The sequence below is a fragment of the Rhopalosiphum padi genome, chromosome 3 (assembly GCF_020882245.1).
Source record: "Rhopalosiphum padi isolate XX-2018 chromosome 3, ASM2088224v1, whole genome shotgun sequence".
NCBI lineage: Eukaryota > Metazoa > Arthropoda > Insecta > Hemiptera > Aphididae > Rhopalosiphum > Rhopalosiphum padi.
The window spans coordinates 62,162,435-62,178,368 of NC_083599.1; the positions used below are offsets into that span (position 1 = coordinate 62,162,435).

Here is a 15,934-nt window from a genome sequence, read left to right on the forward strand (position 1 = left end):
TAATAATAATTATAGGCAAATTAATGAAAAGAAATTACAATTTTCAGTGTATATATATATATAACATAGTTAAATGGCCCATCTTACCACTGAGATATATATATATATATATATATATAAATAAATAGTCTACATTATAATATTATATACTGGTACATTATGTAAGCTGAAAGTTACTAGTATTATTTATCAACCATAATTTAATGGAGTGTTTGTATATTTTATAAGACTATAATAATTTGCATCGGAATATCACTCAGTAATCACAAACCCACTTGCGAAAAACAACGACTAGATTTCAATAAACAACGACCAGTAGGGATTTCTAAATTGCTTTTTAAATGTATTATAGTATTTATGTTTAAATTAAATTAAATTATATTTGTAGGTTTAATATAGGGCATTTCTGTAATATAATTGTGTTGTGAAAACTTTGAATTGATCCTTAGATCCTTAGTTGAATATGTTTTTTTCTTATTTAAAATTATTTTAATTATACTTTTTGAGCTCTGAATATTTTATTGCTTCCTATAATACCGAAGCCACCCTAAGCAGTTACTCCATATTGTAGAATATATTATGTCATGGCAAAGTATAACAAACGTAAAGCATGATTATTTAGGAATTTTCTTGCATCAATAAACAAATAGTGCAATATCCGTAGTTTTATTATTGTGTTATTGTGTATATTCCATTTAAGGTGTTGATTGAATGTAATACCTAAATATTTTATACTTTCCGATACTTCTTACTAAAGTATATTATGGAAAATTTGATTTCAGCAGAACACATTTTGTGATGTTGTTTTAATATTAATTATTACTTTGCTATGATGTACATTGGTAAGACAGAGACAACACACATGGGTGTAGCGTCCTCTTTAAAGTAATGGTACTAATTTATTGAGTAAAAAAATATTAATATTGAATTCTTTTCCAACATTAGCTAAATTTAAGGTAAAATGTATGAACATATTGTTTCTTTTTAATGAGTTATTATTAATGATTTAAAATTTACTTTATTGTCATATTATTAAGTCTCATCCAACCTAAAAACAGTTTAGCAGTTTAAGTCAGAAAATTAAATTCTTATGACGTTGCATGAACGTTTAACGAGCCGTTAATGCGCTAACGAATGATTAAAATTTTATTCATCCGTTAAACGCTCTTTAAACGTTCAATAATTTTATTGGGCCGTTAAAATATAGGTTACCAGCTCATTAAACTAATGGGCCGATTTCAGCTCTTTAAATTTTAATCATTCGATAAGCCTACAGTTATCACGTGTACGTATCAGTAGTAGGTACATTGTCACCATAGAACTTAATATAGTATTTTTCTGTGATAAGCTTAAACTTCTACATAAATCTTGGTATCATGTTTAATACCAATATATTTTTATTGAATGGTTTGTGCAACCCAAACACGTCTGTAAAAATATTTAACGGTTAAATAAAACTATTCATTAGATAAATTTAAAGTTCAGTTTCATGCAACCCGGCATTAATGTATTTAAATATTTCTGAGGTAAAGTTTTTCTTATTATTATTATTAAAAATAACATGTCCTGGCTGCATAGACATAACTAGAGCGATTAAATTGAGTGGGCTCAAGCCCATAGTTAAAGTGTTTAACAGAGGGAAGGGGTTATGGTATTACACCCTCAACCTTATTAAACAAGAAAATATATTAAAATTATGAATACCAAAATTTTAATAAAGAAATACAATTTCAATATCTTGCTTGTTTTTAATTCATATCTCATTTTAGGTGGACTAAGACCACTCAAGCCTCCCCCCCTCTATTTACGCAAATTCCTGACTGTCTGATTCATCATTACCTAGCCGGAACTGTTTAAGTATAAAATTGAATAAACATTTTTGTTTAATGATCCACTATAAAAGGATTTTACAAAATTTACCCCCTAAGAAAGTTGAAAGTATAAATATTATGTCTTGGGAGGATTTTATTTTAATCCTAGCATACATACTCTGTAATAGTTATCATAGTTTTAAATAATTTTAGACCTGTATTTTTTAATTGGTCAAAACCAACCTAAATAATTGTTAAAAAAATATATGTAGTTTTTATTTAACGAAGTTTAAGACAAAGTAAATATTATATCAGTTATAAATTATTATTAACTTTAGAATCAATATTGCTTTTCTGTAGAGCAGTGTAAATATGTTTATGATATCAAAAGGCAATAAAAATTAATCTGTGGTTTGAAAGTGCCATTTTATTTATGAAATATAATATTATCCTTAAAGTATCAAGTCTGCACAAATAATATATTTTAATTACAACAAAATATGTGTTGATATATCTTTTAGATATTTTTGGTTTCAAAATAAACTACTTATGGGAAAAATTGTAATGAAAAGTATTCAAGTCTTTAGCTAGGAAAATTGAACATTTTGTAACATTTTAACAACAAAATAGTTATTGAGATAACTTGCATGTGTATATTTAAATTTTTAATCAGCTTTAATAACAACTTATGCGGAGTATTTTATTAAATTAAATTGCTAAACTTATTAAAATGAAAATTTTTAATGACAGTTATTAAAAAAAAAAAAACTAATAACTCAAATATAATAATTTTTAAAATTTTACAATATACATTGTACATATATAAACCAAATATAAACATTTGGTAAAAATATTAAGTAGATATTAAAATCAAAGATTGAGGTATTTTTAATACTATAAATTGTTTATATAATTGTGTAAGTATACACACATACACAAAATCATTGCAAAATCAATATATTTTTTCCCGCTCAAAATTAAAAATATATGTGAAAATTAACAATTCATAATTGCATTTTAAGTACATTTTAAACTTTATTCAACATAAAAAGTGACCTAGACGGATAACTTGTATGCATGAGCTACTGATGATTTATTAAATAGGGGGAATAATTGTATGTAACCTACACATCACCTACAAAATCTGGTCGCTTCTTATATTTAATAGAGTATATATCATGTACTTATTATATTATACAAAATAAAAAATCATAAATGACAACAAATTTATAAACTAAAATTTTATAAATAATATTTTTAGTACCTTTAAATTTCAATCAATATGTAACAGATAATTTTAATTTTTATATTTATTTTCAAGATTTTTCCATTTCTTTTCACCTGCTAGCTCATATACCAAAAACCCCACTGAGATACTTTGTGAGAAACAAATAATTTATAAAATAAAAAAAAATATTACCAATTATATAACAAATTAACATTAAACTTAGCAATATATTATTCAATGATACATAAGTAGGTAAAATTAAATCAAGTAAAATTATCAATATATTTTTATTAAAGATGGATATTGAGAGACAAACTTCTATACAATTTTTATATTGTATAATAGATTAATTTACTCTAATTATCAAAGAAAACTACATAACCAAATTTGATTGTTACCTAATTTAAAGTGTCACTTGAAGATTTAACAATTAAAACTATTTTGGAATTATTGGCAAATAAAAGAATGTAAACTCAGCTAAATAAATAGAAGGTAAATTATTAAGAATATAACTAAAAAAACCTTGCTCTACACCAGAACTAACTATAAAATCATTGGAATGTTATAAAAATGACCACTTCAACCACTAGTAAACAATATAAATAAGATTTTATATAGTTTAAACAATTTCCATGAACAAAAAATTAAATTAAATTTATTTATTTTAAAGTAAGTTATCTACTTTAACAAACGTATTTAGAGATATAAGTATTTAAACTAATAAATTAGAACATAAGTGAGATTTTATGCCTAAATCCATATTGGTTATTACTTATTGATTATTACATATTAATAAGAACATGAATAACTTTTTTTTAAGTAAAACTTAATTTTTTTTTTACAAACATCAGTAAAATATAGGTATGTTTACTTAAGATTCTTAACAGAGATTTCAGTGGATTTTTTTTTATGTATTGTATCTTTCATAATCTTTGAAGACAGTATAATTGCACTGATTATCATTTTTACAGGTAGTTTCTGATAGCAAATTGGATCTAGTTAGTACTTTAATATATTAGTTGTTTTTATATTGTGCGACATTTATTGTTGTAATGACTCTAAGAAGAGGGGTCTTAATGTGATTCGTTTTTATTATAAAATAAAACCATCATTACAGAATTCTAACAGAGCATAAAATTCAGTTTTGGATTCTTTGTTAAAATAAATAAAAATTTACTTTACAATAAATATAAGTTAATGGTTTTGTAAGTGTTCAAAGCTGTCGAAGAAAGCTTTGTTAGAACTCCTGCACTAATATAAAATTTTAATTTCGATGCCCATTTTACAAAGAATATTCTAAAGTAAGGTTAACAAACCATTATCTATTGAATAGATTCTATTCTATAGAACTGATTTAGATAAAATCCAGGCGTCATTTTACCATGAACACTAGTTAGGCCAGGTGTTAATAGAGAAGCTGAACCTATTTTTGTCAGGCTGCAGCATGATTTCTTGCTGAACAGATTATAGTGTGAAAACAGTATAATTAAATGATAGTATGCACAAAATATTAAATTGATGAAATATTAAACATTAGAAAACCACAAAAAGTCGAAAATAGGTTTGTATATACTTGAATAATTTAAGACATAAGAATGCAAAAGCAACAAATTAATTTATAAGGTTCAAATTGTATAAGTTTTAATTTATAAAGTAAACAAATTAATAATTTTTAATATATAGTAACTACCTCATTATTAAATGAAAATATAATTGAATACTATCATTGTAATTATAAACTGGACGTATCCACGTATCCCTATCCATATATGGCACTCGCCATAATTATACATTTAGCATTTAGCAATTTAGGCAATGGTAATCACAATGACCAGTAGAAATAATAGACAATGATTATGATTTGTGAATTATGACAGAATACCAAGACATAATTTAAAGGATATTGAACATGTTTGAAAATTTAGTCTAATATACAAGAGCAGTTCTTTTTAACCTGAATTGAGTACAAAATCAGAATAATATAAATTGATAGGCTTTATATTTGTAAATATTAATAAAAGCCACATCATTTTTAGAAAACAATAATGAACCTTATTTCAAAAATTAATTATTTTATATTCTTATAATATTAACATACACCATTTAAACACATATCTTAAGTTGAGATTTTGATACTAGGTATAGCAAAAAAATTATCCAATTGTATATGTTCATAAATGACATTAAAAAATAAAGTAGTTATGATTTTTTTAAGCAGATACTCATGTACAAATACATATTATTTGCCAAATTTCAAAAAAGATGCTTACGAAGATATAGTAAATTTCTATGAAGACGCGCCAAACAAACATATGCTAATTTAGATAACAAATGTTTTATAAATATCCATTAAGTTGGTTATTCAGTCAATTTAAAGATGATAAGAATAGTTGTGAAAATCTGAAATAGTATCAATCCTCGTTACATTAGTTACTATAAATGGAAAGCAAGTACCTACAAATTAAACGACAAAAATGCTATTCAATACACAGGCACGTAGCTGGTAGGTTCTTTGATGTATTCAAAATTCTACGAGTGTCAACCAGGGCCGGATTGGCTCGATGAATTGCCGAGTAAAACTCGGTAGGACGCTAAAAAAACATGGACTGGTTTTGAGTGTTTGGTGATATTTTTTTTTTTTTATTATTATTATAGTGATAAATTAATCCAAACATTAGTAGGAAGATAAATTGATTCGAATTATTTAAATTCTATAGTAGCTGTAGCTGTAATCAAACGTTGTAAATTCTAAAACTCGGTAGGCCGATACCTTGCAAATCCGGCACTGGTGACAACTAAAATATAAAGGATCTTTGCAATAAATAATAATTATTAGGAGTGGGCAAATGTCTATTAAGTTGGCTATAATTCAGTAGTTTAAAGATAATAAAAATGGAGTCATGAAAAAATGGATCGATCCGCGTTACGTCAGTCGCGATAACGGGAAATCAGATACCCACAAACTAAGACAAAAATGTTTTTTTAATACACGGGCAAGTAGCGGGTAGGTAACTGGGTATATTCGAAATGAGAGAAAAAAAACATTGGCGAGCAGAAATACCCGTAAACGCGTGCGCTATAAAGCAAAGTAAAGAGAAGTGTGGCTAAGTGTAGTCTGATTGTATTGGGCATAGAGCAGAGAGACGGTTGTTTAAACGTCAGCAACATAATTTTACCTGAATTAGTAGACAAAATTCCACGAGTGGCTACTCGAACACGAGGACCTTTGCGATAGATAAATAATTATTACTAACAAGGAGTGTGCACATACGATAGGAACTCACGTGAGAATGGTGTGTAAAAAACAAATTGTATATTACGGCGGCGTTTGCCCCGGAAAAAAAATGGTGTATCGAGTGTCGTCAAACGTGTTACACGTTTTCACTTAATGTATAAAATAAAAATGTCGGCAATCACAAGTCAACACTCGGACTCGGCGGCAGTGAATGACAATTGACAATAGGTCGTGCGGCGTCGGCGTGCGAAACGAGTACTACGACGCGTCCAGTGCACGCTACAAACACTAAACAATATAAACACAACACACGTTGAACGTTCCCGGCACCGATGCGGCGGCGGCCGGCGATACTACCTCCAAGTAGGTACCTCCAAACCAGCAGCTCCACGTGCTACGGACTACAACTACTATTACTATCGGTCGCGTCTATCGCCACATCCACTGCCGTGTTACCACAACCGTAATTTGAAACGATACAAATATTTACCTATACACTATTTTATGCTATCGTTATCCATTCTATACCATGGAATATAGATACGTGTACAATAATTATTGTACGGAAAACATTTTTAATTTTTTATGTACCTACACACTCGCAAATTCCAATAATTATTGGTTATTTTAATTACTTTAAAAACTTTACAACTTTATACTTTTAAATGCCTATTAATTTAGGTATCAATTAGATATAATGACTAATGAGTCATTATTAGGTTAGTTGGTTAGTACATAGATTTTTTAATATTAAAATGAACACGTTACATAATTCTTAAATATATGTTACAAATAAGTACTTAGATGTTTTTTTAAATATCTTGAATTCCTATTATAAATATTTACTTATTCACGAACATATTTCCATACCTATTAATAATAATAATCATTATAAAATATGCAGTAAATCGTAATAGAGAACATCGTAATAAATACGATTTTTGATATCGCTATATAATATTAGGTAGGTAATAGGTATACATAATATCTAGTATCTGCTATTGGTATGTCCTATATTCACCGCATGTCCGCGTAAAACATACAATCTATTACTATATTAATGATTAGTTACTATGGTTTGTTAATTTGTTATTCTATTCAGTATTTTTGTCTTTTACATTATTCAAATCTTAAAAATGGACGCTGAGCAAATACTTAATATTAAGTAATTCATATTTTTTATAAAAAAAACAAAAGACATACATAAATATTTACATATCTTGACTTTTTTATTATATAAAAAATCCGTGCATATATTGCTCCCATTATTATCGTTTGGAAGTTCATTGCATTTGCAAGTTTTTATTGAATGAACCAACAAATTCTAAATCAGCTACAAATTTCAATTGTACCTATACAAATTCAAGTCCAAAATTTTGTTTATTCACATATTTTTAAATTTTTCGATTTTAGCAATATTAGAATCAAATATTATACACAATTCAACGAAATTGAAATAATAATTGAAGTACCTACTTAAATTTTTTTTTAGTCCTATTTATAAACTAAGAATAAATTAATTCAAGGATATATTTCAATGTTTTTAAGTGCATAAATGTATGATGCATATTTCGGTAGTTTTTAATGTATAAACTTTTGTACCATACAGTAACTGTACATACGTTATACTCGTTATAGTATTTGTGTCTAGGTACTAGTATTATTGATAGTTTGATACTAATGACTCAATACTCATTATTAATGATTAATAAGCAATGACACATATAAAAATATTTTTATATACCTGGAAAAAAGTAAAATAAACGCATTTCTCATTCGTTTTGAACATATAGTATCTCGGGCCTTAATACTATGTTTATGGTACGTAAAAACTATATCGTACAGTTTGCTGTAAGTATAGCTATTTTCTTCTAGAAAACTTAAAAAATAAATATTGACCAATTTCCTCCAATAATAAATTTAAAATAACTACATTTTTAAGTAATTTAATTAATATTAAATTAACAAAAAAAAAAAAATTGACTAATGAATTTTATTAACAATTATATTTTTTTATAATTAAAAGATATGTCAGCAAATAAATGCATATACCTGTAAGGAAAATAAATGTATTAAACCGCTGAATAATTATTTTACTTTTTGTAATTACCAAGAAATATAATTTTTTTGAAGTTCACATAGGAGTACCTCCATAGGTACCTATAAGACATAGGTAATGGTAATATACATTTTAGAAAAAGGTTCATTTTGTTATAGTTTACCATCACCCATTGGATCTTAACCTTGCTCTTATTTTCTATCATGGTAGGTACAAAACATAAAAACACTGATGTCGGCTAAAATATGGGCTAAATATTTTAATATTTGGAAGATAATTATAACTATAACCTTTATTTTGTGGAGGTAAATGGACGGTGGAGGTAAATAATGGTTAAAAAATTAACACACGCTATGCTCCTTTGAACTTAAAAAAATATCACAGAATACCTAACCTTTTTCTTTTAGTAATGAGTTATGAAACTAATGATCATTGATTTTAAATATATTTTATGTACGACATTCATTTGTTAATTGTAGTCAATTGGTTGTTTCGACTATTATTGGCCGTTTCATAACTGACCGTCGATATTCAGTATTCATAATTATTTTTAATTATAGCTATACACTATACAGTATACATAAAGTACATACACACACACAAACACACACACACATTTATAATGTGTAAACGTGGTAGTATAATATTATATATATTACCTATGTGGTATATCGTATATCTATTGTTTTATGCAAATACGGCTAATAGGTTTGTTAAAATGGGTTCTATAGCTTCTTAGATACAATCGAACGCATTCTTTCTTTGTAAATTTGTAGTAGAAATTATAGACTATCCCACGACTCACGAGTCATGGTTTCACATAATTGGTAGAATGATTAAATACCTACCGGACTAACATTCTACATTTATAGATACCTATACATATGTAATATATTAATATGTATGAATGTATGATGTATGAATATAATATTATAATAATATCATATTTATGTGTTAGCTGCAGCAGTTCGCCTTCGACTTGTTCTGTGTGTACGAACATAAGCTAAGTAATACATAAATATATTATATTAACTACATTTACATAATAAATATATATATATATATATATTAGTAATTTTTAATATAATTAACAAATAATTAATAGACTATTCATCTATACCAATATAGATAATAATATTATACGAGTAATGAGAATAAATTGTTGAAACCGAAGTAGCGGGCTGTACCTATAAATGCATTATAATTAATAAGTATTACATATAAATTATAAATAATAAAACACTAAAACCGTATGTACCTAATGTACATACCTAGTATATTGATTAATTATAATTGTGTAGCTGTTAAAGTGTTGACGTAATATGAACTAATATAAGATTAAATATAAGAATATGAATATTATAATACTTTTTAGTGTTTTTACATACTCGAGAAAATTTTATGAGGAAAAGTGTACCTACTGTGCATTTGTATAGAGATATGAACAATCCAGTATATAATATTATTTTAAGTAACGAATCATAACATTCGATATTTAGAGTTGCTTACTTTCAAGTCTTAAGTCTTGTATTTGTATAATATTAGTACCTATACAAACTATAAATACTACAACTTTGTGACCGCGAACTTTTTTATAATGTTAAGTCGTGTGTATAGTCTATTGTAGTAATAAGTTCGTAGTATTATCTAACAGCAACTAGCTACTAATTAGTAATTGTCAATTGTATGCTATTCAGTAGGCAAGTATTCAATATTTATTTCACAATTCAAGTACACTTTGACTTAATCAATGAGAGAAGATAATTAGATAACGATATAACAGCTACTAGCTAGCCAATATAAGGATATTATACACAGTACTACTACTGTAGGACATTATAGGTATACACTATATAATTATACATTTATACCCGAACGGCGACATCCGTAGTCCGTAGACCTTTATGAGTTATACCTTATACGTATATATGGATTATGGATAACTATTGATTATTTGGGTTTTGGGTACCTATATCGTACATGATTATACATTTATACCATAACTATTTAAAGTTAACTGTTAAGTATTTACTTATTTTATAGTATAGGTACCTATAAAGTATAAATAATTTATTTTCTGATTTTGCAGACTCGCTTAAAAAGTAGGGAAAACTAATACCTACTTAAGTGAAAGCCAATAGGTACCTAATTATATAGGCATAATGCCTATTGGCATGCTCATAGACCATAAACAAAGACTACTTATAAATAGTTGACTGTTGTAGACATGTACTTAGTTTCTTCACGGCTGTAGTCTTGTAGGTATTCCTATAGATACAACATAGAGTAACTATGAATAGTAAAATCTTTAACACACAACCGTGTTCTATCGGTATTGTTTAACAAAATTGGCCTCCGTGAAAAAATGCCGTTTGCGAACGCCGGGACATCAATTGTGTTATTTAATACCAAAAAATGTAAATATTATGGTATATTTTAAGACAATTATTTGTCTAGGTTACGGATTAGGAGTTAGGACATAATATATACGGCATATACCAAGCACCTACGACCTACCTATATCTTAATCTGTGGTATAAATTATAACCGATCACAATTCATATCTTATCTAAGTTTAAAAAATTATCTTAATTGACTTAATTGCTGATCTACTGAGTTTATTAGTGACACTTATAACAAAAAAAAAATGGTATTTCATTTCACATTTGTTTAATATTTAATGCTGCAAAAAAATAAATTTCATTCACCGTAATGATAGGTACCTATATTGTTTTCGCGAACAATAAGGGACATCCATGTCCATGTTCATTTTGAGTGTCGATAAAATAGACATAGGTATTAATTTAACGTCAAGTCCAAAGCACATTATTATTGTTAATATACAGATTTCGAATAACTTGACATGTCAAAATGGTGACTGGAATTCACAATTCCGATTTTGACACGACGGAAACATTGACAACAATTAATAAAATAACGATTAATTATTATTTATTAGTACCTATCATTATTTGGATAGTGCGGCGGTCGACTGTTACATATTCATATAAATGCAATTAATCAAAAAATAAAATGTCGAATAGCCAACATTCTTAGTGACTACTCTAGAATGGGACAATATTATTTACAATTATAAACGTATAAAACTGGTATCGCTTGTATTTACATTGTTCGAAGGGGATTCGTTGATTTTTGGAAGCCGTCCTCCAGGACAATTTCACATATTTTTGCCACATAATCGTACGTCAGTACATGTGTGTTTTGTACGGTGGAGGTGGTGGCGGCGACAGCGATGAGGACGACGACGATTATAATTTATAATTTTTACATAGGTAGGTATATTATATTATTATGTAATTATAGTAGGTAATATTAGAATTAGAATATTGTTATTGTCGGATAATAGCCACGTAGGTACACATCGCCACAATGGCACAATCTCGTCGTCTTATCTGCCGGTTGCCGCGTTATTGTGACGGACGATGATGGTGTGACCGCGGGTGTTAATCTTAATAGTAAATTCTATGGTTTTATTTTTTATTTGCTCGGTCATTTTTTCCACTACGTGACTACCGCGTCTTGCGATTACTTCTTACTGCAGCGTACTTAATTGCAATAATATTTTTATCGGCCACTCATAAGTCATAACAGACATTGACGGTCCCGATATCAACGTCGTTGCCAAAGGCCAAAAATCGTCCTGTCGAACGTCCGATCGCGACCGCTGTCAATCGTTGGACGATTTCTCGTCACTGACTACAACTTAATATCACCACCTTCGCGGTTTCACACGGCAGAGTTCTGACGAAGTTCATAATTTTAATTTTGTATGACAGACATTGTACATTTGTTGCCTGTACTGTTCTCATATTAATATTATAATAATTGTGCTATTATTGTTACAGTTGTCGAGCGCTCCCGAGGTTCATTCAATCGATTACAGTACGTGCTGTGCGAACTCTTTCATCATTATTTCACGTCCCTGCTCAAACATGAAGTTCATTGATGAGGTACGTTATATGTATTTTGTATCTAGTTTTATTGACTGTGCTGTAGGTAAAGAACTTACATATAAATTATTGTATTTAATATAATATTTGTATTTTTTTCTAGATCAAACAAAAATTTGGCTCCACGGTTCACATTCGATGTGAAAATGATGTCAACGCAAAGATTGCACAGCTAGTGACGGACGGCCCTGATAAGTTACAAGTAACATTGTTTCATAGTATTTTATATATCTAACTACTAATACTATGTATTTACTGTGTGTGTATTTTAATGTACTTCAAGATAATATCAGATTTCGATCGAACCATATCTACTTCAGAATACAACAACAAACAAACAATGAGTAGTTTTAGTAAGTTGAAAACAAATATATTATTTGAAATCCCTTCATAATTAATGTTATAAGTATTTGGAATTTCTTTTTATCTTCCTTTTTTTTTCTTTTTTTTTTTTACTTAATCTTTATAGTTTATACTAACATTTTTAAGATATGATAGAATTTTAATACATTTTTGAGGTTATTCAGTTTATAAATGTTAAATAATATGTGTATTTTGCTATTTTGCTACAAATTCTGATTACATTACTCAATTTTAAATTAAATGTTTTGAATTTGAGTTTTAATGCTAGTTGTTCTCTATTTAAAAGTAGTGAACATTTATGTAAATGTTAAATTATATATAAAAAAAATTAAATTAAGATAACATCGATTAAAAATTGGAATAATGTAATACAAGTATTATACTAAAACATTTTTGGTTATTGGTGTCAACTATAAGCTGTTTTTAAAATGTAATATTCTAAATTATTTCTAAAAACCAATAGGTAGCAACATAATTGTCAATATTGAAAATGATTAGCTTAAAATGTAAAATCATGTATGCAATGATTTAAGGTATTTATATTGTAGTTAGTTGTAATTATAGAAAATGTAATTAGGTAAATTATATTTTAATAGGATGTTAGCATTTATCTAATTTTTGCCTTAATTACTATCCAATATTTTATATAAACCATATTTTTTCAAGCGAGAAAATGCACTAAAAATGTTATAATTATTTGTTTATATTATATCGGAAATAAAATTATAAGAAACCAGGAAGTGCATGATTTACTAACTTTTTTTAAATAATAATTTCATATTATTTAAGTAATATTTTATTGTTTATACTATGTCATGTATAAACAAAACCATAAATAATATCTTGTTATTACACAATAATGACATAATGAAAAAAAAAAAATTTAAATAATATTACTGTTTGATCTTTATTTAAATGCATATTTATTTATTCATAAATTACATTGTAATTTATAAATCGATTAATAGTTCGAAGGTTTGGAAAATAAAATGCACAAAAGATCAAACACTTAAGCAAATATTTACCTGTTTTTAAATCATAGTTCATAGTAATACTAACCACTAATGAATAATTTTCACATGTTATTGGTAGTTTAATCCATTGCTATAAATTAAGCTAATGAAAATTTAAAAATAATTTAATTCATAAAATTATGTAAAAAATGTATTAGAATTTTATATTTTTTAGGTGTATTTGAATCATGTGACAGTTTATCAGAAGATTACAAAGAAAAAGCCCGAATATTATTACAAACATATCGACCTATTGAAGATAACACACAAATGACAGTCGCACAAAAGTTACCATTTATTGAAGAATGGTGGCAAAAAAGTGAACTTTTGTTGAAAGGTCTGTGTTTTCAGTATGAAGATATCAAAAAATCTATTGAGAAAGCTGACCTTCATCTTAGGTATTTATAAATTATTTGTTGGAATGAAGATAGTTCATGATACTCAAGGGAGTTTTTAATTTGTTTTTTGATAAATTTAATGGCGATTTTAGTATTATATTTTATAAAATTAATAATTAGTGAAATATTTTTACACTATTAAGTTTCATGTAATATACTGCATAAATCTTTAATTTTCACTAAATTCATCAATTATAAATCATAGGTGTATGTTTAATTTAATGTTTTATGGTATTATTATTACTCTTTACAAAACCATTGTTATATTTAACAATTTATTTAATTTATGTATAATATTAATAAAACATTTTCTATTACGTGAATAATATTATATACATTAGATGCTACACAAACTTGTTTATTCAGACAATCATTCTTACAGTTACATAGCATACAGTTTGAATCTAAGATCAATATTAAACATATTGATACTTGACCAAATGTATACATAAAAATACTATTTGTTTTTTTAATAGTGATTTTTAAATTGTATTTGCTTTAAATTACAAGTATAATAATTTATAATAATAAATATAAAAGGTATTATCTATAATATGTTCTATTTCAAATTTATATTTTTAATAATATTTGTGTATATTTTTTAGAGATGGTAGTACTGAAGCGTTTAACAAATTATTCTGCAAAAAAATACCTATTATTGTTTTATCCGCTGGCATTGGTGATGTTGTTGAACTAATACTAATGCATGAAAATTTGTTAACTGATAATGTAACAGTTGTTTCAAATTTTTTAAAATTGTCTACAGACAATAACGGTTTATCTACAATTGAAGGATTTAAAGGAGAAAAACTCATACATGTATTTAACAAAAATGAACATGCATACATTGATACACATCAAAATGTAAATGTAACTACAAATAATAACTACTTGTAAGTAAACTATAATTTGTTTTTTTTTTAGGATACACATTTAAGTGGAAGATCCAATGTTATACTTTTAGGTGATTCGTTAGGAGATGCAAATATGGATGGTGGTATCCAATACGATACTGTACTACGTATAGGATTTTTAAATGCCAATTTGGTAATAGCATATATTTTATATTGTATAATTTATATATTAATATATTTTTCTTCAACATAATATAAATATATTACATTAATTACAGCTGGAACATGAGGATGGCTATTTGCAACAATATAAACTTGCTTTTGACATAGTTTTGGTTCAAGATCAAACAATGGGATTGCTAAATTATGTGTTGGATGAAGTAATTGGAGACATATCAAAACCGTCAAATAAAAGATAATATGAAGAAACCACAAAGTGGCTATTACTAATACTACATAGTGATAAAAATCAAATTACATGTATATTATTTACATTTTACATATATATATATAAAATACTGAAACTAATCTGTTATAACATTTATCTTAGAAAATAAACTAAAATAATAATTATTGAATAGATTCATAATTTAAATTTTTTACTATAATTTGGCAATCAAATAAAATCATTTTGTATTGGAACTTAAAATTGATTATTTATAGTATTAAAATTACTCACACATAAAAAAAAACATAAACAATATTATAATATAATGACTTCAACAACAACAAAATATATAAATGAAAACAAAAATATTATACGTAACAATACAAATTTAAAGAAATAAAATAAAAATAATTTATACTAAAAATTATACTACATTTTATCTAATAAAACACTTTATACAAATATTAAAAGAAAATGAGGTTATATTAGGTTATACCCTAAAAATATTACCATTTTTTGTCATATAACTGCGAACACCTAAAATAAAACATAAAATTATTAATGGAATTTATACTAAAAAAAAACTAAAAATTGTATACATTTATTTTGACCTA

The 15,934-nt window shown here is 26.4% G+C and overlaps 2 protein-coding genes across 5 annotated transcripts in view; one reads left to right on the forward strand and one right to left on the reverse strand.

Annotated features, from left to right (window-relative positions):
* The first annotated feature begins 11,475 nt into the window (after positions 1-11,475).
* Positions 11,476-15,512, forward strand: LOC132924302 (cytosolic 5'-nucleotidase 3). Of its 3 annotated transcripts, none has more exons than XM_060988531.1 (8): positions 11,476-11,626; positions 12,200-12,304; positions 12,408-12,506; positions 12,588-12,657; positions 13,856-14,078; positions 14,684-14,942; positions 15,003-15,125; positions 15,211-15,512. In XM_060988531.1, the coding sequence occupies exons 2-8, from the start codon at positions 12,287-12,289 to the stop codon at positions 15,349-15,351; spliced, it is 933 nt and encodes a 310-aa protein (XP_060844514.1). In that variant the 5' UTR covers positions 11,476-11,626; positions 12,200-12,286; the 3' UTR covers positions 15,352-15,512. The 3 variants fall into 3 exon arrangements, with proteins under 3 accessions (XP_060844514.1, XP_060844512.1, XP_060844513.1); XM_060988529.1 differs by lacking the exon at positions 11,476-11,626 and adding an exon at positions 11,643-12,135; XM_060988530.1 differs by lacking the exon at positions 11,476-11,626 and adding an exon at positions 11,644-12,121.
* LOC132924301 (galactosylgalactosylxylosylprotein 3-beta-glucuronosyltransferase S-like) overlaps positions 15,392-15,934 on the reverse strand; it is a 39,096-nt gene continuing 38,553 nt past the window's right edge. For both annotated transcript variants that reach the window (XM_060988527.1, XM_060988528.1), the window contains exon 7: positions 15,392-15,857. In XM_060988527.1, coding sequence (XP_060844510.1) covers positions 15,811-15,857 — 47 coding nt within the window. In that variant the 3' untranslated portion in view covers positions 15,392-15,810. The remainder of the gene's footprint in view (positions 15,858-15,934) is intronic.